Source organism: Leopardus geoffroyi, chromosome B2 (genome assembly GCF_018350155.1).
Source record: "Leopardus geoffroyi isolate Oge1 chromosome B2, O.geoffroyi_Oge1_pat1.0, whole genome shotgun sequence".
Classification (NCBI taxonomy): Eukaryota; Metazoa; Chordata; class Mammalia; order Carnivora; family Felidae; genus Leopardus; species Leopardus geoffroyi.
Genome location: NC_059332.1, coordinates 29462972 through 29490323, shown reverse-complemented (window position 1 = coordinate 29490323; position 27352 = coordinate 29462972). Strand labels below are relative to the sequence as shown.

The following is a 27352-nucleotide window of genomic DNA, read 5'->3' as shown; positions in this document are numbered from 1 at the left end:
AGCAGAGTATATGTATAACTGAACTTGAGCTTCATGTGTCCACTGGCAAGCTTTCCCTAAATGAGCACACATCTCACAACTTCTTTTCAATTCTCATTTATTTTTGGCTCTTGGGGCAATGTCATCTTTTCAATATGAAAAAAAGCAAGTTCAACACAAAATAGAAATTCGAAGTGTAGGACAGGACAAAACCAAGGGCAGGTGGATAAAAGGAATAGCAAAAGGAAGAGATGAGATGTTGCCAAAAGATGGAGGGTTCTCCTTGTCCCTTCTCTGGAGGAATGACTCAAGTATTTAGGTGGCAATACACACCTTATACATGGCAGGGCTAGGTTTGTAAGAAAAAGTGGGGATGGGGAGGGCCTTTCTGGAGGCTTTAGGGACCAAAGTCAGTCCCTCTTCCCCCTTTTGGCCTTCTCCAACCATGGGAAAAGGAATCCAACATGTGAAAGAGGTTGCATAGAAGAGGGAAGGATCCCACTCAACAGAGTGGGCAGACCCCTACAAAGGAAACAGGACAGAGCTTGGAAGGAGACTAAAAATGGAGATAATACTGTTAACACCTTCCCTAAAGCTGAGAAATAACAGGGAAATTCCCGGAAATCAGGACTTCAATAGCTTGTTTAGCCTTCCCCAAAACCGGTCTGGAATAGAAAACCCTAACCCTTCCTTATAGGTACCTCTGGTTGGTTTCCTTTCCCTTGGGCTACCACATGGGCTTAGGATAGTGGCCATCTACTGGGTTTTCAGCATATGGTTCTAAATGAGATCTAATGAATTCCAGCTTCTTAAACAAAGGGAAATATCAACTGGACAGATGAGAGAAATGTATACCTAAGGGGAATACCAGGTTACCCAGAATGGCAGAAATCTAGGTTTTCCCAAAGTGGAAGAGAGGAGACATTCAACAAACAACAAATATTTATTGAGCGCCTATTATGTGCCAGGCACTGTTCTAGGAACCCCCCTCCAAAAAAGGAAAAACTAAAAACAAGATAGAGGCAGAAAATGCAAATTCTGAGGGAGAGGACAAGGGCAGTTGAGGAAGAAGGCTGAGGGAACAGAGAAGGCTACGGTGATGATGCTCTTAGGCCTCCTCTTCAGCCTCCTCACCAAAATCCTCTTCTTCTTCTGCGGTGGCATCCTGGTACTGCTGGTACTCGGAGACAAGGTCGTTCATGTTGCTCTCAGCTTCAGTGAACTCCATCTCGTCCATGCCCTCACCTGTGTACCAGTGGAGGAAGGCCTTGCGCCGGAACATGGCCGTGAATTGCTCTGAGATGCGCTTGAAGAGCTCCTGGATGGCCGTGCTGTTGCCGATGAAGGTGACTGCCATCTTGAGGCCACGGGGTGGGATGTCACAGACAGCCGTCTTGACATTGTTGGGGATCCATTCCACGAAGTAGCTGCTATTCTTGTTTTGCACATTGAGCATCTGCTCATCTACCTCCTTCATGGACATCCGCCCACGGAAGACAGCAGCTACAGTGAGGTAACGGCCATGGCGGGGGTCACAGGCAGCCATCATGTTCTTGGCATCGAAGACCTGCTGGGTGAGTTCAGGCACAGTAAGGGCCCGATACTGCTGGCTTCCACGGCTGGTCAGAGGTGCAAAGCCAGGCATAAAGAAGTGGAGACGTGGGAAGGGCACCATGTTAACTGCCAGCTTGCGGAGGTCTGCATTGAGCTGACCAGGGAAGCGAAGGCAGGTGGTGACACCGCTCATGGTGGCTGAGACAAGGTGGTTCAGGTCCCCGTAGGTTGGAGTGGTCAGCTTGAGAGTGCGGAAGCAGATGTCATAAAGGGCCTCGTTGTCAATGCAGTAGGTCTCATCTGTGTTCTCTACCAATTGATGGACGGAGAGGGTGGCATTGTAGGGCTCAACCACAGTGTCAGACACTTTGGGTGAAGGTACCACACTGAAGGTGTTCATGATGCGGTCAGGATATTCTTCTCGGATCTTGCTGATGAGCAAGGTGCCCATTCCAGAGCCTGTGCCCCCACCCAGTGAGTGGGTCAGCTGGAAGCCCTGCAGGCAGTCACAGCTCTCGGCCTCCTTCCGTACCACATCCAAGACTGAGTCAACCAGCTCAGCCCCCTCTGTGTAGTGGCCCTTGGCCCAGTTGTTGCCTGCCCCAGACTGACCTGGAATGGGGTCAGGAGGCAATCTTGGTTAGTAAGGTGAGAGATAAAAGACCAAATTCCACCTTCAACTTTTGGAAAAATGTCCATGAATGTGCCTTCTTTCTCACTCACCTGTGATATACCCCCCCCCCCAATATTTACAACCTAGGGTAGTCACTACCAACACCCTGCATTAGAGATTTCAGAACACAGCCCCAGGTAAGCTCTCCAGTATAACAATTATCTCCTAATTCTTCCTGTTTCCTTCATACTAGTAAATTGAACAGCACATCACTTACTAATATGTGTATAACTCACCGAAAACAAAGTTGTCTGGTCTGAATATCTGCCCAAAAGGACCTGAGCGAACAGAGTCCATGGTCCCTGGTTCTAGATCCACCAAGATAGCACGAGGAACATATTTGCCACCTGTATGGAAGAAAGTAGAGTAAAAATTGGCAGACAAGATAAGTTGGGGCTGGGAGACCAAGGACCCAAACTTGTGATTCCAAGTGCTGCCACCAGGGGGCAGGAGAGCCAATCTTTTGCTCCACGGGGAAGCCAAATTAAGTTGAGTTCTCCTTTAAAAAAAAAAAAAAAAAAAAAAGACCCATCCGAAGGTGGTAAAGGGTTCTCCAGGGCTGGAAAGAGACCCCAGAGAAGGGGGAGAGGAAACAGGAGGCAAACTTCCCGGGCTCCCGCCCTTACCTGTAGCTTCATTATAGTACACGGAGATGCGGTCCAGCTGCAGGTCGCTGTCACCGTGGTAGGTACCGGTGGGGTCAATGCCATGTTCATCACTGATTACCTCCCAGAACTGCCGAGGGAAAGCAATGAGACCTCAAAAGCTCTGGTCCCAGCCAATTAGGCTCCCCCGATCCACACATTTTAATCCCAGACACCCCGGTGGTGAGCCCGGTTCTAGGGCCCGGTATTCCCCCCATCTGCCTGCCACCTCCTTCCACGAGCCACCCGCAGGTTTCACTGCTTGGGATGTGAGCGGAGTTGCAGCTGAGGATGCCCGGCGATAGCAGGAAATTGTGGGGTGGGAGTGTGCCGAGGGGGATGGAAGCGGCAGACCAGACTGGACAAGCGAACCTCCCGGACTTGTACAAAGGGCAAGGGGTAGAGAAAGAAGCAGCTGCTGCGGTGGACCACCCTCCCTCCACGATTGAGGCGCACGCGCGCGCCGTGCCACTGACAAAGGGTGCGTCGCGCGTGGGCGGGGGCGTGAATTCCGCGCGAGGCGGGGCTCAACTCGGACTAGCGCGCCCCCAGCCGGTCGGCAGGGCCGCATTGTCCCCGCGCGCCAGGGGCGCCCGGCCCCGCCCTTCTGCTACAACGTAGCAGCAGCACTTCCTCCCCGCCCTTCCCCCGCTACACTGTAACGGCGCGCAAAAAAAAAAAAAAAAAAAAAAAAAACCCACCACTCCCCAACTCTGCCTTGGTTGGCCTCGGTATTTTATTCCTTGGCTAGCTTTTAAGCCCTCGCTTTAAATACGGATTATCTTCCTTTCTCCCCTTGGTTATTCCTGAGGGACCCTTTAAAGAAAAGGACTCTCCCGCCCTCTTTCCCGGTATCTGTTCACGCCCTAAAAGGGTCTCTTTACGGGAGATGAAAGGAAATAAAATTAATTCAGCACCTATTAGTCTTCCATCCACGAAGAACTACGGGGCCGCCCCTCAGGGATCGCGGGCGCGCGAGATGCCTATCTTTTGCGAAGGGCACCGCTCACCGCAGCCCACCCTGGCGCACCGCGTCCCCCAGCCCACGGGTGGGATTCGAGCTCTCCGCAGCCGCCGCCCAACCTCTCTCCTTCCCCCTCCGACGAAACCCAGCCAAGGGGTATGCACATGGGGGAAACCTCGCTTCGCTTTGTCTCGAACCGTTTCCGCATCTTCCTCCCTCCCCGGTCCTCAGATCGTTAGAACACTTTCAGGTAAAATCTTACAGAACCACGGTCTTCCCACCCCCAAACCCGAAAGGTACTTAATAGCTTTCCCAAAATAAGCCAGCCAAGAATTCCCCGTTTTTCAAAAGTGAAATCTAGTTACAGAGGTCTATTATGTATAGAAAACTTTTGGGGGGCAAAGTTCAACTATGGATGAAATGCAAATATATCCCACAACTATTCTCCATCATTTATCTGGACTTTTTCCATCTCAAAAGAAACATAATTAAAAGAAGAGGTTTAAAATCCTTACCTTGGCACCGATCTGGTTGCCACACTGACCGGCCTGGATGTGCACGATTTCCCTCATTGTTAAAATTTATTTTAAATTTTTTGCTCGCCTCAAGATACGTAGGGGGCAAGAAAATGATATGGAATTTTTTTTCTATACTGCTAGTCGCAGGCTGGAAGGATGGGACGTGTCCCGGAGGCTAGAGCAGCGAGGTCCGAACGCAGCTGCAGGAAGGTTCTGAGAGGGAGAAAGAAGAGGGGAGGGCAAAGCAGGGAAGGCGGGCAGGGCGGGGCGCGCGTGCGCCCAGGCTGGGAGGCGGGAGAACGCGCCCCGCGCCGCGGTCTCGAGACAAAGCCTTATCTAGGCTGGCCCTGATTAGTCGATGCCACTCACGTATGAGACGTCCATTGGTCTCTGCTTGGATGGAGGAACGCAGGCCTCACTGGGAGTTGTAGTCCTCCATTGTTGTCCACGCTGCAAAAGGAAGGGAGGGATGGGTGGATACTGGATTTTTGGTTTGGGTTTTGTTTTTTGTTTTGGTGAAAAGTGATCTTGCTCAAGATTTCTTTCCCCCATGCCTGAGTTTTTGTACTAAGAGGGAGTAGTTTTCGGGGACACACTAATTGGGAGCCCTAGGGTGCCAGGCGTTGGAAGGTGGAGTGGGCACGCCCCGAACGCTCCCTGCTGCGGTAGCTCTTGGGAAGAGAGGGCCGCTTAGCTCAGCGAAAACGGGAGAAATGCGGCACCCTGCTCTGCTATCTAATGGCTGGTCCTTTGGTGCCCCTAGGCATGAGCGCCAGTGAGCCGCTGCTCCCCCAGACAGAAAGAGCGTATTGCCTATTTCCTTGTAAGTTTTCTAATGATAATGTTTAGAAAGAAACCAAATTGCAGCAAGGGCTTTTTAGAAGAGAGATGTAATTGTCTGAGGGTGTGTTCAAAGAATAAGTTTAGAAAACTATCTGGAATCTGTGAAGCCAGAAGTCTTTGTCTACGTGTAACGGATGCTGGGCCTTAGAGCAGCACTAACGACGCTTTTTGTCACAGAACTGTTGAGATGAAGTGCGTGGTAGAATTTTAGTGTCTTCCAGCCTGCCTCTCTAGACACTTCAGTGGAACTGTTTTTCAGTTTGCTGAATTCACTGACTGGGTGGCTGGTCATTGCAATCTTTCAAAAGCCTCAGGATTGAAACAAAAGAGGGGAGCTGATGGGAGAAAATTGGATGGGCTCAAGTCAGGGTAGCATGCCTCTTCTTAGGGGTTAATTCGTTTGATAGAAACTAGGTGTCCAACAAACCAGAAGCTACGGATACAAAAAGAGTAAAAATTAGCTCCCGTGTCTTCAGGATCTTGCAATTTGGTGGGAAGTGTATAAACAATGGAGTGTGGGAAGCACTGTAACAATATGGGACAACAAGATCATCATTCACAATCCATTCAACACATTTCTCCTCACCTAAAAAAATAAACATCAAGTTGTATAAGACCCCCTCTACCCACTAAAAAGAGAATATTTCATGTTTTGGAGCATGATCACCATGAAAGCAGTTATTTTGTGGTAGTGGGGAGGGCTCAGAATTTAGAATTAGAGGACTTGTTTCAAGTTGTCTCTACCTTACATTAGCTGTAGGAACCTCGGGAGGTCCGCGCAGACCTTCAATTCCTTCTGTAAAATCTACTTCTCCTTATTTGATTGTTGTGGTCGTAAGAAAGTGAGATAAAGAACGCAAAAAGACTTCCTAAATTATACACATATCGAATTGTTACTATTCTCTTCTCCTCTTAGTATGAGATCATGAAATAGATGATTTTATCATCCTTTCTACACCTCTTGAAAGACCTTGGTCAACCTTTAAGATAGTTAACAAAACAGTTCTCTCTCTTCGCCTACGGATCCTTAGGAAAATGACCTCTAAATGTCCATCAGGGATGTATTCTCAGGGAGCAACAGACATGACTTCTACTAAAAAAGCCAAATCAGAAGGAAATGAAGTTCCATGAGGGAGTCCTCAAGCGCCACGCCTACGGGCCGTTCTCCAAACTGCAGCCTCCAGCCACGACTGCAACCCACACCTCATTTTCATTTCTCATGAGTCAGCGGACTCCATGTCTCGGAGGACCGGGGAAGGGCTCTCTGGTTGCAGTAAACGCATCCGGCAATGACGATGGTAAGCCCCTCTATCCGCCGGCGGCAGCCAGACTCTGTGGTTGCGGTTTGGAAATCTACGCGGGAAGTGGGCGGTGGGTGGTGAAGCGGCGGTGGGTTGTGCCTCGGAGCTGTCCAATCGAGTGCGCGATTCTGTGCGCACAGAGCAACCTCCGATTGCCGCCTCCCTCAACCGATTTCGGGTTCCCGGGAGAAGCAGCCCTTTGAAGCTGTTTAAGGGTGGGGGCGGGGCTTTGTGGCTCGGCGTTGGGAGCTTCGTCAATCGTCGCTCAGCAGAGCTGTGAAAGACAGCAGTACGAGCCAATCAGCGAATCGGCTCCCTCCCGGCACGAGCTCTAGCGCCACTGGGTCGTGGCCGTTACTGGTGGCGCGCGCGGGGACTCAAAGTAGGTGAGTTCTGGGGGCCTCGTCCACGACTCCTCGGGTGCCATCTTGGTTCTCCCGGAGGGCGGGAGGGGCGTGCCTTGGGTGCGACTGGGCGGAGGATACTTGGAAGTTTGCTTCTCGGATTATAATACTCATCCTTACTTGACGCCCCTCCCCGAGTTTAGGTATGAGACATTGGGCCTGGAGGGAACCCACTGGGGTAGGGATCAAAGATGGTGGTCCACTGGATTGGAGCCAAGGGTCCCGGGCTCCCGCCGAATCCTCCAGTCTTAAGGACGGAGTTAGCACTATCCCCATGGACGCGTCCTACTTTCCCTGTCAACAATTAACCTCTGGGATGGCATCCTTCTAAGTGAGTTCCACCCATCCTGTTTTGAGTTTTCATCCCCTTTCAACAGGAGGGCAGGGTTAATTTTATGTTTGGTTTGAACAGTACCAGGTACACAATAGGTGCTGTCGAGCGAATATGATGTGCCCTAGGGGAAAAGACACAGTTCTGCTGGTCCAGTTCTCGAGAGGGTGTGTGAAGGCAGAAATGGAAAGTACTGGTTACAATATAGTGAGAAAGGTTAGGGGAAAGACAAGTTTACTGACCACTGTGGAACATGTGGGTACACAACGCCAGAAAGCAGGGAAGACTCCAGGAAAGGCTTTGTTGGAAGTGACATTTGAACTGAATCATAAATCATGGGTAGGAGTTGGATCAGAAAACTAGGAGTTAAGGGCCAAGGTACTGGCTAAAGCATGCAGGTGTGGGAGACAACAGGAACTGTGTTGGGAAATTGGGGAGAAGGTCCATATGGCTGAACCATAGGCTTTGGGGGAGGGGAGCATACACTGTAGGACTTGAGGTTCAGATCATGGAAGGTCTTGCTATGGAGTTGAGATTTTACTTTATTCTGTGGGTATGAAAAGCCACCAAATGTTAAACAGAGGATGGACAGTATCTTGGTGATCTTGGGCAAGTTCTTGAACCCATGTATGTTGCAGTTTCCTAATCTGAGAAATAGAATATAGTAATAGTTGTTTACAAGATTCTTGTGAGGACTGAATCTGTATATGTTAATATATGTACTTATATGTATATATGTACATATATATAGGTAGATAGATATAAAGTAACTAGAGCAGTGCTTCACACATAGCAAGCATGTATGTGTATCAGCTGTTAGGATTCTTTGCAGTTTACTCTGATCATACTGAGATGTTCTGGCAAAGTGTAAAAACCATGGGCTTTGCCTCCAGAAGCATATTTATTCTTGTCCTTTCCACCTACTTGCTATGTTATTCTGAGCAACTCATTTAATATTTTTAGCATGACTTTCCTAAATGCATGCCTCCTATGTCTCCTATGCCTGACATATAACACAATGCCCAACACATAGTTGATGCTTAGCATAATTTGGCTCCCTTTGAAATGTTTTTTTTTCAAACTGTGTGTTGCAAATCAGCATTTAAAAAATAGAGAACGGGAATGAAAACTATCAGTATATTGTATATCCTAAGGCAAACATTGTTTCTGAAAATGTTTGTCTCTGTATGTAAGCACGTGTGTTTGTATATATTTGTGTACTTGGGACCTTGTAATATTTATCCCCCACCAATATTTATTTTTTATCATAGTCACAAACTTTTATTTAGTTTTGAGAGAGGGAGAGCATGTGCATGTGTGTAAGTGGGGGAAGGGCAGAGAGAGAGGGGGACAGAGGATTCAAAGCTGGCTTTGTGCTGACAGCATAGAGCCCAATGTTGAGCTCTAACTCAATAACCATCACAAATATTTTTTAATTAAATGTTGTGATAGAGATGATGATAATGTGTTTCTTTCCCAGGTCATGGAAGACACCCAAGCTATTAACTGGGAGGTTGAGGAAGAGGAGGAGAAAGAGATACCCAGTGAATCCTTGGGGTGTAGCTTGGAGCCCGTAGGACGACTGCATATCTTCAGTAGTGCCCATGGACCAGAAAAAGGTCAGAGGTTATTAGATGCTCGAGTACTGACACAGGCCCCTTATTTTTATGGGGAGGTAGTTGGAAGGTTGCAAGAAGCTTATATATATTTCAAGGAGATCTGAAAATGTTTTTCACTGGGAATGGAGAAGAGGGGCTGATTGAATTGATTGTTCCAGGCAAATGCCCTGGACTCAGTGGGCTCAATTTTACTTTGGTAGGAGAAGGTGAAGACATTCAGATAGAAATTGAGCATAGTCTGGAAATGGATGGTGGCGATGGTTGCACAACAATGTGAGTGTACTTAATGCCCCTGAACTGTACACTTAAAAATGGTTACATGGTAAATTTTAACATATATTTTACCACAATAGAAAAAAATCCAATATGGATGGATGGATATTGACAATGAATAACATTGCTTATATTCTTCAATACTTAGGTGTACTACAGCCTTTTATTTTCTTATGTATGTGGAGACCTTCAGTTAGTAGTGGGGTACTTAACAGGAATATTTTCCTGATAGCAGGCCAAGACTCTGGCCTTAATCTATCTACCTCTCTAATTCTTAGATTTCCCTCTGTATCTCGGGAAGAATATGGTAGGCCGAATGCCTGATTGCTCTGTGATCCTGCCCTTTTCATCCATCTCCAAACAACATGCAGTGATTGAAATCTTGGCCTGGGACAAGGCACCTGTCCTTCAAGATTGTGGCAGCCTCAATGGTACTCAAGTCCTAAGGCCTCCTAAAGTCCTAAGCCCAGGGGTGAGTCATCGGCTGAGGGACCAGGAGTTGATTCTCTTTGCTGACTTGCCCTGCCAGTACCATCGCCTGAATGTTCCCCTGCCCTTTGTTTCCCGGGGCCCTCTAACTATAGAAGAGACACCCAGGGCACAGGGACGAACTCAACCCCAGGGACTCCTGTTGGCTGAGGACTCAGAGGAGGAAGTAGGTATGTTTGTGTATTGGGAGGGTGGGTGAGAAGATGGGGATGGTGAGTTTAAAATAGTCAACTTATTCCTTTCTATTCTTTATAGATTCTCCTTCAGAAAGGTGTGTGGTGAAAGAACCAAGAACCTGCCCTCTAGCTGCAGTGGTTCCAGAGAGGTGAGTGCAGAGGACCAGATACTTGAGTCTTCAAAAGGAGGAGGAACCAGGGCTATAGGATCCAACTCTGAGAGATGATTATCATGAAAGTGGGGCCGGGGAATTGCACATAGTCTTTTGCTCAGCTGAACTTTCATTAACCTGATGTGCCAAGTAGAGAACTAATTGCTGGAGAGAAAAAAAACAGCTACTGCCTTGTGTCTGCTCTCAGGGAGCTCCCTGTTGAGTAGAATATTCCTTCTTGGGAAACATGCTTTAGATTCTTTCTGTTCCCTTCACAGTGATGAAGAGGGGCCTTCCCCTGCCCCAGATGGCCCTGGGCCACCTTTTGCATTCAACCTGGACAGTGACACGGATGAGGAAGAAAGTCAACATCCAGCATCAGGAGAGGCCTCCTCAACTGCCAGAAGAGGCTCCACTGCAGAGACAAAACAGTCTACAGCTATGGCAACTGAAATCCAGCTTGAAAAGAATCAGTGTTCAGTAAAAGAGAGAAACAATGACACAGAAGTTGAAAGGGATGCAAGGAATGGGGTGGTCCCACTTGGGGTGATACTGGAGAGGAACCAACCTGCTGGGGAAGACAGTGACACAGAGGTGGATGATGAGAGCAGGCCTCCAGGAAGGCCTGCTGTGGTCCATTTGGAAAGGGCTCAGCCTTCTGACTTCATAGACAGTGATACTGATGTGGAAGAAGAAGAGATCCCTGCAACCCCAGCTGTAGTTCCTATGAAGAAGAGGCAAATCTTCCATGGAATTAGTACAGAGAGTCCTCGGACACATGCCTTGGTACATCTACAGGAGAGCCCAACTGGTAGTGATACAGATGTGGGGGAAGGTGAGATCCAGCTGGCAGTCCCTCTAGAGAGAAGCCGAGCCTCTGTGGTGATTGACAGCAATACAGATGGTGAGGAAGAAGTCTTAGCAGCACTCGCTTTGGCACATCTGAAAGAGAGCCGAGCCACTACATGGAACAGAGATACAGATTTGGAAGAGGACAGGGCCCAACCTGTGGCCCTTCTGGAGCAAAACCAAACCTCTACTGGGAGAGACAGCGACACAGACATGGAGGAGGAGGGGCTCCCAATGGAAAAGAGAGGAACTGTTTTCAAGGGTCACACAGACAAGGCATATTCAGAAAAGAGGCAACCTCCTGCCCAAAACAGTGATCTAGGGGTGGACAAAGATAAGAGCTCACTTGGGGTCCATCTGGAGAGAAGCCAAGCCTCTGCCACAGTGGACATCAACATACAAGTGAAAGAGAAAGTCCCACCAGGGTCAGCTGTTATACTTGTGGAGAAGCATCAGGTGCCTGTGGTATGGACAGATCAAACAGATGTGGAAGTAGAAGAGGGCCAAGCGAAGCTGCCTGTGATGCATCTAGAGGAAGCCCAACCTCCATCTGGGGACTGTGAGACAGATGTGGAGGGCATATCCTTAGCAGCTTCAGTGGTGGCAGATATAAGAAAGAGCCAGCTTCCAGCAGAAGAGGATGCTGGGGCAAAGAGGGCTGTAGCTGTTCTTGAGCACAAGAGAGATCTTGAGGCGAGGGCCCAGGGTGGGTCACTTGTGTCACAGGTGGAGCAGGATCACCTCCCTGTCTCAAGGGAGGATATTAATGATCTGGTGGTCACAGGCACTTCAGGGGAATCCATCCAGCCACAGAGAGAGGGAGCCCAGACCTCCATAGAAAGGGAGAGAGAACCACATATGGACAGGACCCAGGACTCTGGAGACAACCACGGTGGTAAGTGCTGGCCTTCTCTCTTGACCCCTAAAAGAAAGAATGCTTATAGAGTATCTTAGTCCATTTGGGCTGTAATAACAGAATACTGGTGGCTTATAAATAACAGAAATTTATTTTTCACACAGTTGTGAAGGCCGGTAAGTCTAAGATCAAAATGCCAGATTGGTCATGTTCTGGTAAAGACTTGCTTCCTTGTTCATAGGCAGCTGTGTTCTTACTATGTCCTCACATGGCAGAGGGCACAAGGGAACTCTCTGGGGTCTCTTTTTTTTTTTTTTTTTTTTTAATTTTTTTTTTTTAACGTTTATTTATTTTTGAGACAGAGAGAGACAGAGCATGAACGGGGGAGGGGCAGAGAGAGAGGGAGATACAGAATCTGAAACAGGCTCCAGGCTATGAGCTGTCAGCACAGAGGCCGACGCAGGGCTCGAACTCACGGACCGCGAGATCATGACCTGAGCCAAAGTCGGATGCTTAACCGACTGAGCCACCCAGGCGCCCCTCTGGGGTCTCTTTTTAAGGGTACTAATCCCATTTACATGTGTTCTATCCTCATGTACTAATCATCTCCCTAAGGCCCCACCTCCTAATAAACTCACGTTGGAAATTAGATTTCAGCATGTGAATTTGGGGGATACACACATTTGGTCCATTGCAGAAGGATTTGGGTTAGGGAGAAAATGGTAGAGAGAGTAAGGAATTAAGGGTCAGGTAGAGTTTTTATTATCTATCCTCTATTCTTCCTCCACCAGATTCTGAAGACCTGGACCTACAGGCTACCCAGTGCTTTGTGGAGAGAGACAATCAGAATCTGGAAGGTGAGGACATCCATGTCATGTGGATGTTGGTGCAGGTGGGACCTGGGAGCCCAAAGTGGTGGTCCTTGAAGGTTGTGAAAGCTAGCATGGGTGAGGCAAGAAACCAGGAATGGGACCCTGGAGTTCTGTGGAGGAGCTGTGCTTGAGTTGGCTTTTCTTGTGCAACAGCCCAGAGCATGGAGGATGAAGCCACCCAGGCGTTTCTGGTTACTCTACCCCAAGAGCCTGGTCCTTCCTGCTGTAGCTTCCAGGATACAGGTATAAGCTATTCTGTCTTTCATGCCCCTAACTTGGCATCATTGCTTTCTCCCTCTACATGTTTTTTTCATATTGTTTGACTTTTGCTGATGTTTCTCCATCTCCATCATCTTTTTAAATTTTTTTTTTTAAGTTTATTTATTTATTTGAGAGAGGGAGAGAGAGAGAATCCCCAGCAGGCTCTCGTTGTCAATGCAGAGCCTGATGCAAGGCTCAGTATCCCGAATCATGAGATCATGACCTGAGCTGAAATCAAGCCGGACACTTAACCAACTGAGCCACCCAGGCACCCCTCCGTCATTTTTAAAGAGGCTGCTATGAGAACTTTTTTTTTTTTTAACTTTATTTGTTTATTTTGAGAGAGAACGAGCTGGAGAGGGGCAGTGAGAGAGGGGGATAGACGATCCGAAGCGGGCTCTGTGCTGACAGCAAAGAGCCTGATGTGGGGCTTGAGCTCATGAACCACAGGATCATGACCTAAGCCGAAGTTGGATGCTTAACCAACTGAGCCACCCAGGCACCCCTATGAGAATTTATGTACGTGTGTGGGGTCTTATTTTTTAGACAAATACTAAATGTTATAACTGTCCTCCTTATTCCCAACTTTCCTTTAATAATCCATTTAGGTTTACTATTCATGAATTTATCTTAATCTTTTCTCAACCTGTTACATTTTCAATCTGTATCTCTCTCTCTCCCTCTCTCCTTCCAGGTACCTTGGATGAGCCGTGGGAGGTCTTGGCAACACAGCCATTCTGTCCGAGAGAGTCTGAGGCCCCTGAGCCCGAGCCCATTGTTGCTCCTCTTCATGCCCATGGATCCTGCCTCTCTACACCTTGGACAATACCACAAGGCCAAAATCCAGGAAGCCCAGTTCACATAGAGCCATTGGGGATTCAGGACAAAGGGATGCAGACTATGGAGAAAGACATGGGGATACCAAGAGAAGCAGCAGAGGGGGTGGCCCCTGAGAGAGGACCATTGGACAGGGAAACTGAGAACCTGCCATCAGGAGAACAAGAAGATGTGATAGGAGAAGAAGAGTTAACCAGAGGGATACAGGTGTTAGCTAAAGATACTCAAGGACAGGAGTCTGACCAAAAGGTGAAAATTGCAAGTGTTAAAAGAAATATGGAGAGTTTGAACGTAGAAATTGAGATAACCAGGGAAATACAAGAGAAAGAGATAGAAAAGCAGATTCTTACAAGAGAAATATTTGAGAGAGAAACAGAGAAACTAGTACTAGAGAGAGAGGGTGAGCCAAATGGATTAGGAGTTGAGGTACCAGAAGTAATACTGGAGAGAGGCCCACAGAGAGGGGAGACTGAGAAAGGGAGCCAGGACCAGGAAGGGCAAGCCTCCAGTCCAACACTAGAGCTTGAAACAGGGACAGGCGGTCATCAGGGACTTGCTTCAGCCTCAGTAGCTTCTGGGAGCCAGTCAGGTGGAGGAGAGGGAGTCCCAATGAGCCCCAGGAGGCAGCAGAGAGGTAAGTGAAGACAGAGGGGAACCCCAGGTTAGCCTTCGTGCTAACCAACCCCCAAGTGACTGACTGCTTAGACCTCAGCTACATTTGTTTTTACTTTCTGTCTAGGCCACTTGACTTGTGAGGTGCCACCTGCTGAGAAGGCCTTCGGGGTGAGAGCTGCTGTTTCTGCCTCCTCCTAGTCCACTGTTCCTTCCCCTGACCTTGCTCCAATCTACTCCTTTCTCTGTCTTCCCAGTTTTAATCTGTTGTCACCACTCCTGAGTTGGTTTCTTTCCCTTTCCCTTGGCACCTGTCATTTTCTGTATCTGTTTTTCAAGTTCTGTCTCCCTGTACCTAACTCAGAATATCCATTTTTTTTGTGTCTTTTCCCTCTTTTTTCCAACCATCCTCTTATTGCCATCATCCATCTATGGAGAACACTATTCTAGCATGAGGTGGGGTCTGTGGGAACGAGGACTGCTCCCTCCCCGGGAAGTTTCCAGTCTTAGGAAGGGAGGTCATAGACAAGTGAAATGCCAGGAACACAGTCTAACCATAAACAAGTATCAAGAACAGTATTCAAGTACTGTCTTTCTTCTTTCTGCCTCTTCCTCCCTCACTTGCTTCTATTTCTCCTCAGGGTGATCAGGAATCCACAGATGCTTGTCAGCCTCCTGCAGTGCCTGAAGCTTCAGCCCCACACCAAAACCCCCTCCTCTTTCAGAGTCAAAAACATCCTGTGCCTCAGCCCTTCTGTTCTTCCTCTCCATCTTCTTTAGAGCCCATTCCCAGGACCAGGCAAAACAGGAATCAGAAAGTTCCAGAGACTCCCTTGCCAAAACCCAAAGTCAGGCTCCGAGGGTCCTCCAGGAAGACACCCTCTCCAGTTTCTTCTGTAGCCCTTGAACCTCATACTGCCATTCCCACAGACCAACCCCTCAGTGCTGAGCCCACATCTCAGGTCATTCGGGGCAGGAGACGTAGGTCCTCTGTGAAGACCCCTGAACTGGTTGTCCCCACAGCCCCTGAGCTCCAGCCTTCCACTTCCAAAGACGAGCCTGTCACCCCTGAGCTCACATCGCGGATCACTCGGGGTAGGACACAAAGGTTCTCTGTCAAGGCCCCTGAAGTAGTTGTCCCTACAGCCCCTGATGTTCAGCCTTCCACCTCTAAAGACCAGTCTGTCACTCCTGAGCTCATATCTCAGGACAGGACACATAAATTTGTAAAAACCCCTGAACCAGTTAGTTCCACAGCCTCTCAGCTCCAGCCTTCCACCTCCAAAGGCCAGTTTGTCATCACTGAGTCTGTATCTGGGGCTACTCAGGGCAGGGCACGTAGGTCTTGTGTCAAGACTCCCAAAGCAATTGTCCCCACAGCCCCTGAGCTCCAGCCTTCTACTTCCAAAGACCAGCCTGTCACCCCTGAGCCCACATCTCGAGTCACTCGAGGCAGGACACGTGGGTCCTCTGTCAAGATCCCTCCTGAATCAACTGTCCCCACGGCCCCTGAACTCCAGCCTACCACCTCCAAAGACCAGTCTGTCCTCACTGAGCCCACATCTGGGGCCACTCATAGCAGGATACCTAGGTCTTCTGTCAAGATTCCTGAGCTAGTTGTCCCAACAGCTCCTGAAGTCCAGTCTTCCATCCCCACAGACCAATCTGTCACCCCCAAACCCACATCTCAGCGCAGGACATCCAGGTCTTTTGTCAAGACCCATGAACCAACTGTTCCCACAGCCCCTGAGCTCCAGCCTACCACCCCCAAAGGCCAGTCTGTCACCCCCAAACATAAATCTCAGGGCAGGACACCCAGGTCTTCTAGCAAGACCCCCAAACCAGTTGTCCCCACAGTCCCTGAGCTCCAGGCTTCCACCCCCACAGACGAGCCTGTCACTCCCAAACTCACACCTCGGGCCACTCGGGGCAGGACACAAAGGTCCTCCGTCAAGACCCCTGAGCCAGTTGTCCCCACAGCCTCTGAGCTCCAGCCTTCCATCTCCACAGATCAGCCTGTCACCCCTGAGCCTACATTTCGGGCCACTCGGGGAAGGATACATAGGTCCTCTGTCAAGATCCCCCAACCAATTGAATCTACAGCCTCTGACCTTGAATCTCTCAACCCCATAGATCAACTGGTCACCCCTAAGGCTATAGCTGAGGGTGGTCAGGGTAAGACACTAAGGTCTACAGTAAGTGCTGTGCCAGTTCTTACCACCCCTGAATCCCAGAATCCTGACCCCATAGGCCAGCCTGTTCCCCCTGAGCCCATCCCTCAAGCCAACTGCATCAGGAAGCGGAGGGCCACGAGGAAGCATGGGTCCTTCACAGCTCCCATTGTCCATGAGCCCCACTCTGCACCCCCTGAACCTAACTCTCGATCCTCAAAGAACCAAAGACGAGCAGTGAGAGCAGTGGAGTCTCTTAGGACCATTCCCGAGCCTGCTCTTGCCCAGCTTCCTGAGGCCCCCACTCATGCTACCCAGATCCAAAAGGTAGAGGCAGCAGGCAGATCTGAGTTCACCCGAGAGCCCCAGTATAAGCCCTCTCGGAGCCGCAAGAGGCCTTTGGCTACTGTGGATTCACCCCCACTTCAAAAACGGCTCCAACAGAAGACCGTGTCCCTCCACAAAGAGGAAGAAGATTCAGCAGAGAGCCCAAGGAAGGACGAGGTGAGGTGAGGGCTGGGGCCATGAAGCTAGGAAAGGGCTTGGAGGCTCGGAAACTCCCAGCAAGATCTTTCTCAATCCCAGGTTGCAGTGATTCCAGGACCAGGCAAGAGAAAGAGAGACCAAACAGAGGAGGAGCCCAGGAGAATCCCAAGCCGCAGCCTTCGGCGGGTCAAACCTAACCAAGAGTCCACAGCACCCAAAGTAGGAGAGAAGGGGCGTGGGGCTTGGTGGGAGACAGACATGGGAGGATGGGAGGAGACTTAGGGGTTCAGAGATAGACACTGATGGCGTGGGTTGCCGTGACCAGCTTAGGCTAACTCCCTCCACAGGTACTCTTCACAGGTGTGGTGGATGCCCGTGGAGAACAGGCGGTGCTGGCCCTGGGTGGGAGTCTGGCCAGCTCAGTGGCAGAGGCTTCCCACCTGGTGACTGATCGAGTCCGCCGCACGGTCAAGTTCCTGTGTGCCCTGGGGCGGGGGATCCCCATCCTCTCCCTGGACTGGCTGCATCAGGTGAGAGGCCAGGAGGTGATAGCACACCAGCAGAGATATTGATGGCAGAAAACTGCTCACATGATGCTCTAGAAAGTAGTGAGGGGAAAGGGGGTAAAGAAAGACAAGGGAGGTGAATGAGGCAGAAAGCTTAATTCAAAGAACATTTCATAAGCTCCGTCCACATGCTGAGCAGAAGAGCTGGGTGGTAGGCTGGGCTCAGCTTTGATGCTCACTGCTGCTATCCTTAGTCCCGCAAGGCTGGTTGCTTCTTGCCCCCGGATGAATATGTGGTGACTGATCCTGAGCAGGAGAAGAACTTTGGCTTCAGCCTTCGAGATGCCCTGAGCCGGGCTCGGGAGAGAAGGTTGCTAGAGGTGAGAGGCTGTCTTCTGCCCCATGCTTCAGGCCTCCTTCCTGAGTCTCTCCAACTGTTCATGGGCTCTCAGTGCATACATCTATGGTCTTCACTGTTTTCTTCTGCTTAGGGCTATGAGATCCATGTGACCCCAGGAGTCCAGCCACCACCACCTCAAATGGGAGAGATCATCAGCTGCTGTGGAGGCACTGTCCTACCCAGCATGCCCCGCTCCTATAAGGTATGGGTGGTATGTTTTGGGTCTAGTGAGGTGGCAGTTAAAGAGGTGGCTGGAATGGGAAAAGTTTGGAGAATACTGGTATGGATAGAAACACAGAGTAGTGAGAGGGTGGGGGTAAGCTCTGTGGTATATAAAGGGATAGGAATGTAGGAGAGGTTTGCTGATTCCAAATGGATTTTTATTTTGCATTTTTAATATTTTAAATATACACAAAGGGAGAGAGAACTTCCATATATCAATGAACCTGCATATATCAGTCACTCAGATTTAACAAGGTAGCTTAGATTTTGCTATATCGTCTGCATTTATCCCTTTTTTTTTCTTTGCTGAAGTACTTAAAAAAAAAGTTTTGTAAAGTTTATTTATTTTGAAAGAGTATGAGCAAGGTAGGGGCAGAAAGAGAGGGGAGACAGATCATCCCAAGCAGGCTCTGCGCAGAGCCTGATGCGGGGCTCAGACTCACAAACCATGAGATCATGTCATGGGCTGAAACCAAGAGTCAGATGCTTTACTGACTGAGCCACCCAGGCGCCCCTTTGCTGAAGTATCTTAAAGGAAACTACAAGCATCATATTATTTCCCCCTACATAAAGTATACTTCTGTAAGAAATGATGTATGTTTGTTTACATAATCACAATGCCATTATTGATCCATAACAAAATTAACAATAGTTTCTTGTCATTTTCTCAGAGTCCATTAGTCAGATTTTTCCAATTGGCCAAAAATGTGTCTTTATAATTCAAGTCAAGATTCAGATGAGGTCCAAGTATTGCCACAATTGCAATCTCCTTTTTTTTTAATGGTTATTTAAAAAAACTTTTTTAATGTTTATTTACTTTTTTTTTTTTTTAATTTTTATTTATTTTTGAGACAGAGAGCATGAAAGGGGGGAGGGTCAGAGAGAGAGAGGGAGACACAGAATCTAAGCAGGCTCCAGGCTCCAAGCTGTCAGCACAGAGCCCGATGTGGGGCTCGAACTCACAAACTGTGAGATCATGACCTGAGCCGAAGTCAGACGCTTAACCGACTGAGCCACCCAGGCACCCCGAATGTTTATTTACTTTTGAGAGAGAGAGACACAGTGCAAGCAGGGTAGGTGCAGAAAGAGACAGAATCTGAAGCTGGCTCCAGGCTCTCAGCTGTCAACACAGAGCCTGAGGCGGGGCTCAAACCCACAAACTGTGAGATCATGACCTGAGCCAAAGTTGGAGGCTTAACCAACTGAGCCACTACCCCTGTTTATTTTTGAGAGAGAGTATGCTTGCACATGTGAGCAGGAAGGGGCAGAGAGAGAGGATCCCAAGCACGCCCTGCCCTGACAGCACAGAGCCCCAACTCAGGGCTCCATGTCATCACCCCTGAGATCATGACTTGAGCTGAAATAAGTTGCTTAAATGACTGAGCCACCCAGGCTCCCCTCACAATTGCATGTCTCTTAATTCTGTTTTACTCTAGAAGATCCCCCCCCAACCCACCCAGCCTTTCTTATTCCATTGACTTCCTGCAGAAACTATGTCAGTTGTTCTTTAGAATGTTCCAATCTGGGTTTTTCTGTTTGCTCCTTTGCTGTGTAATTTATCTTGTTCTTCCATCTCTTACATTCCTTGTAAATTGTAGTTAATTTTAAAAGCTCGAATAAATTCAGGTTCAGTTTTTCTGGGAAGAGTACTTCCAGCAAGTGTGCTTCCTATCAGGAGGTATATTGTAGCAATGCTGAAACTGATTTGTGGACTCCAAACCTATTTCTAGGATTGTTTTTCACCCATGACTTTGTCTTTGCTCTCTGTCTTTCCCAGCCTCAGAGAGTTGTGATTACATGCTCCCAGGACTTCTCTCGATGCTCTATTCCATTTCGGGTTGGGCTGCCCATTCTCTCACCTGAGTTCCTGCTGACAGGAGTGCTGAAGCAGGAAGCCAAGCCAGAGGCCTTCATCCTCTCCACTTTGGAAATGTCATCCTCGTGAAAACATCACCACAGTACTTACTGTTTTCCCTCCCAGACCAGTAAATAAAGTGTTAGAAAAGATTTGGAAGAAAGAACCTAGGGCTTTAGAAAGAATTGGGGTATACTGACCTGATTTGTCTTGGAACATGGGTGGGGCTAAAAAGGCTTATGGATAAACAAAAAGATGAGATTTTAGCCAGTTTTTTTTTTTTCTGTTTCTTTTTTTTTTTTTTTTTTTAAGTAAACAACCTAGTCTTTTATTTGCCCAAGGCTGGCTGTTGCAGGCACTAAGGCCCCAAAACTTCCAGAAGGGATGGAGGAGGGAGGGGCAAACCATCCTGCCTACCAGGTGCTACCTGCCCCCATCCTGCTTCCTGCAGGAAGTGGGAAAGGAGATGAAGTCTACATTTGTGCCATCAAGTATCAAGCCTGCTTTCAGATACTACAAATACTCAGTTGCTATTGAGGAGGAAACTGAGGCACTCTGACTCCCCAGGCCTCTATCTGCCAGTCCAAGTTTTTGCCTGCTCTCTCTCTCCAGAATGAGCTGCAGGCAGCCCTTTGCTGGGGGAGGGTCTCAGGAGCCCATCTCATGGCCTGTGTGTGGGAGGGAAGGCCAGCCAGTGTCAAGGGCTGGGGCAGCAGGAGGAGGGGTGTGTTTGGAAGAGCAGCTGCTAGGAGGGGGGAGTCAGCACTGAATAGGGACCCCAGCTGGGGTTCCATAATGATATCAGTGGGGGACAGCCAGAGCCCTCTGCTGTCTAGAAGGGGAAACTGAGGCAGAGACCCCTCCCATCTTTGAGAAGGGAGGGGCCTCCTATAAGCTATTCAGGTCTATTTACCATCTCCACAAAGACACTACAGCCCAGGAGTTGGAGCATGTCAGTGGTCACTCAGTGTTTAGATTGAGACACGAGTGGGAGGCAGCTGGGTCACCTGATGAGACACAGATTTCTCAAATGGCCACTTAGAGTTGGGTAATCCCATTCTCAGATATCATAAGTGGCTGCCCTTAGCAGGACTGATGTACTTACTGCTGTGTGGCACACATGGTGTCCTGCCTCCTGTTTGGAAGCCATCTCTCTCCCTCTTTGACTGGGATTCTTATTCATCCTCTGAAAGAGAGTAGAAACAATTTTAGTGTCAAGAACTTGAAGGGATGCTTGGAGTGAGTAAATTTGAGGTTGGAGGTATGGAATGCTACTAAAATATTTTCCTCTCTCCTCACCCCATCTTGTTAGAAGTGTTCTTTAGTTTTGACTTTGAGCAGATCTTTGCACTTTTCTGGCCTGCTTTTCCAGTATTTATAAAATTAGAGCTTAGGTTTAATTTCTGTGATAAATAAATATTCACTCTGTGCCTTATGGTGTAGTGCAGGTTTTTTTAAACATCTTAAATTTATGTATTATTTATTTATAATCTTATATCTTATTTATGTATTTGTTTATTTTTGTCTTTAAAGTAAGCTCTACACCCACTGTGGGGCTTGAACTCACAACCCCAAGATCAAGAGTTGCATGTTCCACCAATTGAGCCATCCAGGTGCCCCTTAAATTTAAAGTTTAAAAGTTGGTTGATTTCAGTGATGTGGAGAAATTGGAACCCTTATCACGTATTGCTGGTGGGAATATAAAATGGTTCAGCTGCTGTGGTAAACAATCTGACAATTTCTAAAAAATTAGACATAGAATTACCAAAAGACCCAGTAATTCCACTAGTAGGTGTGCACCCAAAAGACTTAAAACACATGTTGAAACAAATACTTGTACACAGATGTTCATATCTATACTTCATTAGAGCCAAAAGGTGAAAAGAAAAATGTTCATTAACAGGTGAATAAACAAATGTGGCATATCCACACAACAGAATATTATTCAGCCATAAAAGGAGATGAAGTATCGATTCTTGCTACAATGTTTTGAGAATGAACCTCAAAAGCATTATACTAAGTGAAAGAAGCCAGACACAAAGTCACCTGGGATGATTCCACCTACATGAAATACTTGGAATAGGTAAATTCATAGAGACAGAGTAGAGTAGTGGTTGTCAGCAGCTGGGAGAAGGGGGAAACGGGGAGTGACTGCTTAATGGGTATAGGGTTTTATTTTGGGATGATAAAAATGCTTTGGAACTAGATAGAGATGGTGATTGCACACATTATGAATTGTATTAAATGTCACTGGATTGTTCTCTTTAAAATAGTTGTTTTTATGTTATGTGAATTTCACTTTAATAACAAAGATGGGTGATTAGTTAGTGGCTTTTCTGCAAGTAAATTATACTTAAGTTTGTAAAACTTTGGTGTAGTAGAAAGAGCATGAGCTTTGCCACATACTGCTGACTTTTAAACATATAAACATGTCTTTTTTAATGTTTATTTATTTTTGAGAGAGAGAGAGCACACACGCGCAAGGGGGGGAAGGGCAGAGAGAGGGAGACAGAATCTGAAGCAGGCTCCAGGCTCTGAGCTGTCAGCACAGTAGGACCCAAATAAATATTAGTCCCCTTGCACACTCAGAATCTTGTACTGTGTGAAACTGTCTATGGCCTTGAGGTTCATGGGACGCCTTACAGTACTAGCTGTCTCTATACCCCCATTTTAGCACTCATCTGCACCTTGATTTAGTGACATTGAAGTGCCCCAGTTTTAACTTCTGGAGAATAGAGATCTTTTCTTACACTTCCAATGAATACTATAGTAGTACAAATAATGTATTTCTATCAGGGTCCTAGCAGGAAATAACAGCACAGTCAAATTAGGATAATTGGAGAGAGTTTAATACAGTGAAAATGACAAGGAAGTTGGGAGAGTGTAGAGAAATCATAATGTTACAGTACCCTAGTACTCACAGCTCTATTGTGACCACCTCTAAGCTCTAAGTCCAAAAGGTTGAGAGGAGAGAGCAGTTATGCAGAGAGGGCTTCCTCAATAAAAGCTGTGATTTTCATTGATTTAGTCCATTTGGGACAACCTCGAACAAGCAGGGTGAAGGGTGCATCTGGAGGGAAAACATAAGACTGGTATAGTTTACAACAGCACTGATTCAGAGGAGGGTGGGAGTACTGATCCTCCAACAGAAGGAAAGTAAAGGCTGTGGGATGCTGCCTGGCAATTTTCTCATCCATGAGCCCACAGGACTAGCAGCAACTTAGTTCTCATCTTGGTAAATTTTCTTTATGTTCTTATGTCTGTAAGCTGAAGGATTTCGCTACATGATGTTCTAAGGTCCCTGCTATGGTCATAGGTACTGTGACTAGGTCCTTAGCAACATGATGTTTAATTCAGATGGAGGAAACCTTATTTTTACTTTGCTTTTCAAATATGTTATTCTGTAGGTATTACAAACAGGTCTGGAGGAAAAAATTCAGACAAAAGATCTTAGCGGTTTCTGACTCGTGGATGGTGGTCAGGCTTATGAGCTTGCAGAGTAAAGTCATAATTATCACAAGCTTGGGTAAAATTAACCTACTACAAAGTTTACAACACAAAATTTTCTATCACAAATATTTAACATTGTTATTCTCATGATTATAGATCAACAGCCTTTGGCATTATTAGAAATAATCTAAGTGTTACAGAGAAATTCTCTGTCCTTGGCAAGTGGAGAGAATAAGTTACAGAATAAACATTAATTTACTTTATGGTAAAATGGTCACTAACTTTTTAACAAGATGTAATAGGTGATTCAGACCTTTGGGTTTTCAGCCTCGGTCAACAGTCTTCCGTTCTCTCACCGTTTCCTATTTGAAGCGTTAACCGACGCTTTGTAACCTCTGACTTTGGCTATGTTTAGTGGCTAAGGTTACAGAAAAGGGGGTTTATAATTCTCGTTTTCTACAAGAACCCTGAAAGAAACGAACGGTCTTCATTTTAGATGAGACAACTAGCCGAGCTGCGACTCAACCCACACGAGTGGCTGCAGAGCAGCTACGTTTCCACTTGTCACTCAGAATTCTAACATTCCCTTCTATGACGCGGCGACCGTAGGCTCAGTCAAGGCGCCGGGACCCGCCCTAGGGACAGTGTGAAAAAAAAGCGCGCGGAGAACGCACGCCGAGGCAGCGGCGCGAAGGAGCCACGCCTTCCTGGGCAGGACCCCAGGCTGGAGGTGGGGGCGGGGGCGGGGCCTGCGGCCGCGGGAATCCCATACCCGCCCTTTTCCCAACCCCTCCGAGTGTCGCCATGGCCCCAACTCTGCTCCTGGTCCCTGCTGCCCTCGCCTCTTTCATCCTGGCTTTTGGCACCGGAGTGGAGTTCGTGCGCTTTACCTCTCTTCGGCCACTTCTTGGAGGGCTCCCGGAGCCTGGGGGTCCGGGTGAGCGGAAGGGATCGAGGATGAGCTCTGTGGCTGGAGGTGGAGCCGGACGAGAGCGAGGGAGGGCGGGGCTTCGAGACAAATGACAGGGGAAGTCCGGGAGAGGGAACTAGAACCTTGAAAGCCCGAGAAGCTTCTGGGCTGACCGGAGGGCTAAATTAGGAACTCAGGGATTAGCGGTTTGGAGAGGCGGAAGAGTTAGGACTGAGTGGGGAGGGAAAAGGCGATAAGAAGCAGAGGAAAGGAAAGTGCTTTTGTAGAGAGGACTATGGAGAGGGGAGTGTTAAAAAGAGGGCACATTTGGAGTACCGAAAACACGAGGATCAGTCCAATGGTGGCCTCTCCAGCCAAGCCTTTTGTGATTGAAGGAATCCTCCTCCCCACTCTGAAGGAGGCCTGGGGAAAAGGGAAAGGGCAGAGAATGGAAAAGCAATATGGGAAAAACCAGGAGAGGAAGCATTAAGGCTCTTGAAAGCATTAAAGGACATGGCCTGGGACCCCCAAGAGGAGATTAGGGTAGGGGGTGTTTCCTGAAACTTTCTTGATCTTTTGTCCCCTTCTTGAACTCCCCCTAGATGCCCGCCAAGGATGGCTGGCTGCTCTGCAGGACTGCAGCATCCTTGCCCCCCTGGCTTGGGATCTGGGTCTCCTGATACTATTTGTGGGGCAGCACAGCCTCATGGCAACTGAGACAGTGAAGGCGTGGATGTCTCGATATTTTGGGGTTCTTCAGAGGTCACTGTACGTGGCATGCACTGCCCTGGCATTGCAGGTATGAGGCCTTGGCCACTGAGTCCCCAAGGGAAACAATCTGTGAGAAGGGTGCCCTCAGTTGAAGGGGCAAGGACCTTAGCCTTCTGATAAAATGTGGGTTTAGGGGAATTTAGGGTGTTTAGGACTCTAATCTCAGCTTCCATTCCTCCACAGCACATATCCTTCTTATCAAGAATGGTGTACCACTCCTCATTCCCCAAGTACCATATGTGCATTCTCACCTTTGCAACTTTGTTCATGTTGTTCTGCTTGAGATCCCTTTGGTGACACCTCTTTCAGTCCTACCCTTTCTTCAGAATCACTTCCTGAGGTCTCAAGAGGAGGCTTCCCAGTTAGTACACATTTGTTTTCTCAGTGTGTGCTTGGCACAGGCTACTTTATGTACCTATCTGGTCACCCCCATCTGTTCTCTTAAGTCCTCAGGGTAGATACAGGTTATCTTTACATCCTTGGGACCCCACCTAGCATGCATCACATGGTGAATTTTTGTTTATGATGCTCATGGTAGAGGTGGGGAGAACTGCAGGCCAGCCTGGGGTGGGGGCAGCCTCTGGGTCTAGGTCTTTCAAGGGTAGGCTGCTGAGATACCCAGCCCCTCATCCTTTCCCAGTTGGTGATGCGGTACTGGGAACCTGTACCCAGAGGCCCTGTGTTGTGGGAGGCTCGAGCTGAGCCATGGGCCACCTGGGTGCCCCTCTTCTGCTTTGTGCTCCACGTCATAGCCTGGCTCCTCATCTTCAGCATCCTTCTCGTCTTTGACTACGCCGAGCTCATGGGCCTCAAACAGGTGAGGCTCCCAGATTCCTACCTGAGACCTCTGATTCCCTCTAGAATGCCTCTTTCCCTTTCAAGGATTTCCCTCCTCCTCCTCCTCCCATGCTCTTCCACCTTCCTCTTCTTTCAACTCCCTCACCTACTTCCTTTTCTTATAAGAGAGTCTCCCCTCAGCTTTCCCTCAAAGGTCAGAAGCCATAGGCCTCCTGGGCCTAGCAGAGATGAGAATCAGGAGTCCAGGTCTCAGAAGGGTGGTTCTTGGGCCTGAGTTATAGAAGGGGAAGTTTCCTCCAAAGGGAGGAAAGAGGTGGCTAAGTTGCAAAAAGGGTTTGACTTCATTTCTAAGCTGTTCTCCCTCCTAGGTATACTACCATGTGCTGGGGCTGGGTGAGCCTCTGGCCCTGAAGTCTCCCCGGGCTCTGAGACTCTTCTCCCACTTGCGCCACCCAGTCTGTGTGGAGTTGCTGACAGTGCTGTGGGTGGTGCCCACCCTGGGCACTGACCGCCTCCTCCTTGCTCTCCTCCTTACACTCTACCTGGGCCTGGCTCACGGACTTGACCAGCAAGACCTCCGCTACCTCCGGGTCCAGTTACAAAGAAAACTCAACCTGCTCTCCCGGCCCCAGGAAGGTGAGGCTGAGTGAAGAGCTAGCCTGGTTCCAAGCCCTGCACTTCCTCTCCTTTAACATCCAGGCCCTGGCTGCTTCAGACCAGAGGCCCAAATCTATGGACTGAAGGGGCTGTCCCTTCCCTTGTTTGAGCCTCCACTCCTTGGGCCCAGCTCCATACCCTAAATTTTGAGTTTCAACCACTGGACCTCCAAGATCTCACCAGCCAGGAAAAGGAGGTGGGAAACTTATGTCTCCTCACAGTTTAGGGCTTGATCCCCAGCCCCTTCCCCTCCCACCCACCTGCCTCAAGAACCTCCTTATAAAGGAAGAAGGGTTGGCTTGACCACTTCCCTCCCACTGTTACTTGATTCTGTGCCTCAGGGATCCCCTTCTCCTCCAGCTTCACTTCCTAGCAGCAGAGTCTGCAGGTTTGATGGTAGTGCCTGCCCCACTGGCCTCTTTAGGCCCTGCCCCTGGCTCTATCCTCTAACCTAGTTGAGAGGATCCTTCCGCTCTTCTGTTCTCCCGAGAAACACGCGCAGCAGAAAAATAAAATTCAGCGTTTTTTTTCTACATATGCCATGTAGTCTGTCAGTGTCTTCTCTAGCCAGAGGGCTAACTTTGGGACGGAAGGCAAGCGGAGCCAGGGCATGCCAAACTCGAGTCTGGGCAGCCACCGCGCCCTCTGGCGACAGCTGGGCGGCGACCACTCCGGCAGACCCACCCCCATCTCCCCGGTCCCCCTTCCTCCAAATTCCCCAATTTTCCCACTGCAGACTAGGGGACCCATGGAAGACAGAATGAAGCTAGAGAGTGGGGCATTGGCTCTGGTGGGGGAACCAGTTTCCAAAGTCGTTGGCTTCTGAGCACTTCTCCAGCCGCCCCGCTCTCCACAGACCCACCGCAGCCTGGTGGCGGCCCTGGACCCCGCAGTAACAAAGGCTGTCGGGGTGGGGGGC

At 48.5% G+C, this 27352-nt stretch overlaps 3 protein-coding genes across 11 annotated transcripts; 2 read left to right on the top strand and 1 right to left on the bottom strand.

The window, feature by feature from the left end:
• Window positions 1-80: 80 nt before the first annotated feature.
• On the bottom strand, window positions 81-24258 carry TUBB (tubulin beta class I). Of its 2 annotated transcripts, XM_045500638.1 has the most exons (7): window positions 24188-24258; window positions 22769-22917; window positions 20953-21033; window positions 4330-4782; window positions 2833-2941; window positions 2443-2553; window positions 81-2145 (listed from the first exon to the last, which is right to left on the bottom strand). In XM_045500638.1, exons 4-7 carry the CDS (start codon window positions 4384-4386, stop codon window positions 1088-1090), a joined length of 1335 nt encoding a protein of 444 aa, XP_045356594.1. In that variant the 5' UTR covers window positions 4387-4782; window positions 20953-21033; window positions 22769-22917; window positions 24188-24258; the 3' UTR covers window positions 81-1087. The 2 variants fall into 2 exon arrangements, with proteins under 2 accessions (XP_045356594.1, XP_045356593.1); XM_045500637.1 differs by lacking the exons at window positions 22769-22917; window positions 24188-24258 and having other exon boundaries at window positions 20953-21224.
• Window positions 6199-21282, top strand: MDC1 (mediator of DNA damage checkpoint 1). 7 transcript variants are annotated; one of them, XM_045500620.1, is made up of 15 exons: window positions 6199-6473; window positions 8692-8830; window positions 9382-9762; window positions 9848-9917; window positions 10199-11664; window positions 12417-12482; window positions 12651-12740; window positions 13453-14229; window positions 14335-14378; window positions 14849-16882; window positions 16964-17083; window positions 17212-17394; window positions 17625-17750; window positions 17862-17972; window positions 19770-21282. In XM_045500620.1, exons 1-15 carry the CDS (start codon window positions 6465-6467, stop codon window positions 19935-19937), a joined length of 5784 nt encoding a protein of 1927 aa, XP_045356576.1. In that variant the 5' UTR covers window positions 6199-6464; the 3' UTR covers window positions 19938-21282. The 7 variants fall into 7 exon arrangements, 6 of the variants coding, with proteins under 6 accessions (XP_045356576.1, XP_045356580.1, XP_045356581.1 ...); XM_045500621.1 differs by lacking the exon at window positions 6199-6473 and adding an exon at window positions 6578-6862; XM_045500622.1 differs by lacking the exon at window positions 6199-6473 and adding an exon at window positions 6899-7023.
• Window positions 23995-26970, top strand: NRM (nurim). Of its 2 annotated transcripts, XM_045500647.1 has the most exons (4): window positions 24003-24234; window positions 24810-25006; window positions 25619-25795; window positions 26145-26970. In XM_045500647.1, the coding sequence occupies exons 1-4, from the start codon at window positions 24102-24104 to the stop codon at window positions 26424-26426; spliced, it is 789 nt and encodes a 262-aa protein (XP_045356603.1). In that variant the 5' UTR covers window positions 24003-24101; the 3' UTR covers window positions 26427-26970. The 2 variants fall into 2 exon arrangements, with proteins under 2 accessions (XP_045356604.1, XP_045356603.1); XM_045500648.1 differs by lacking the exon at window positions 25619-25795 and having other exon boundaries at window positions 23995-24234.
• The last annotated feature ends 382 nt before the right edge of the window (window positions 26971-27352 follow it).

Coding starts and splice junctions, on each gene's coding strand:
- TUBB (XM_045500638.1), bottom strand. CDS start 4,386: ATGAGGGAAATCGTGCACATCCAGGCCGGTCAGTGTGGCAACCAGATC. Junction 2,554..2,832: donor GTACTATAATGAAGCTACAG/GTAAGGGCGGGA, acceptor TCTTCCATACAG/GTGGCAAATATGTTCCTCGT. Junction 2,146..2,442: donor ACCAGACAACTTTGTTTTCG/GTGAGTTATACA, acceptor ACCCCATTCCAG/GTCAGTCTGGGGCAGGCAAC.
- MDC1 (XM_045500620.1), top strand. Junction 12,483..12,650: donor AGACAATCAGAATCTGGAAG/GTGAGGACATCC, acceptor CTTGTGCAACAG/CCCAGAGCATGGAGGATGAA. Junction 17,395..17,624: donor CCCTGGACTGGCTGCATCAG/GTGAGAGGCCAG, acceptor TGCTATCCTTAG/TCCCGCAAGGCTGGTTGCTT.
- NRM (XM_045500647.1), top strand. CDS start 24,102: ATGGCCCCAACTCTGCTCCTGGTCCCTGCTGCCCTCGCCTCTTTCATC. Junction 24,235..24,809: donor CCCGGAGCCTGGGGGTCCGG/GTGAGCGGAAGG, acceptor AACTCCCCCTAG/ATGCCCGCCAAGGATGGCTG. Junction 25,007..25,618: donor GCACTGCCCTGGCATTGCAG/GTATGAGGCCTT, acceptor ATCCTTTCCCAG/TTGGTGATGCGGTACTGGGA.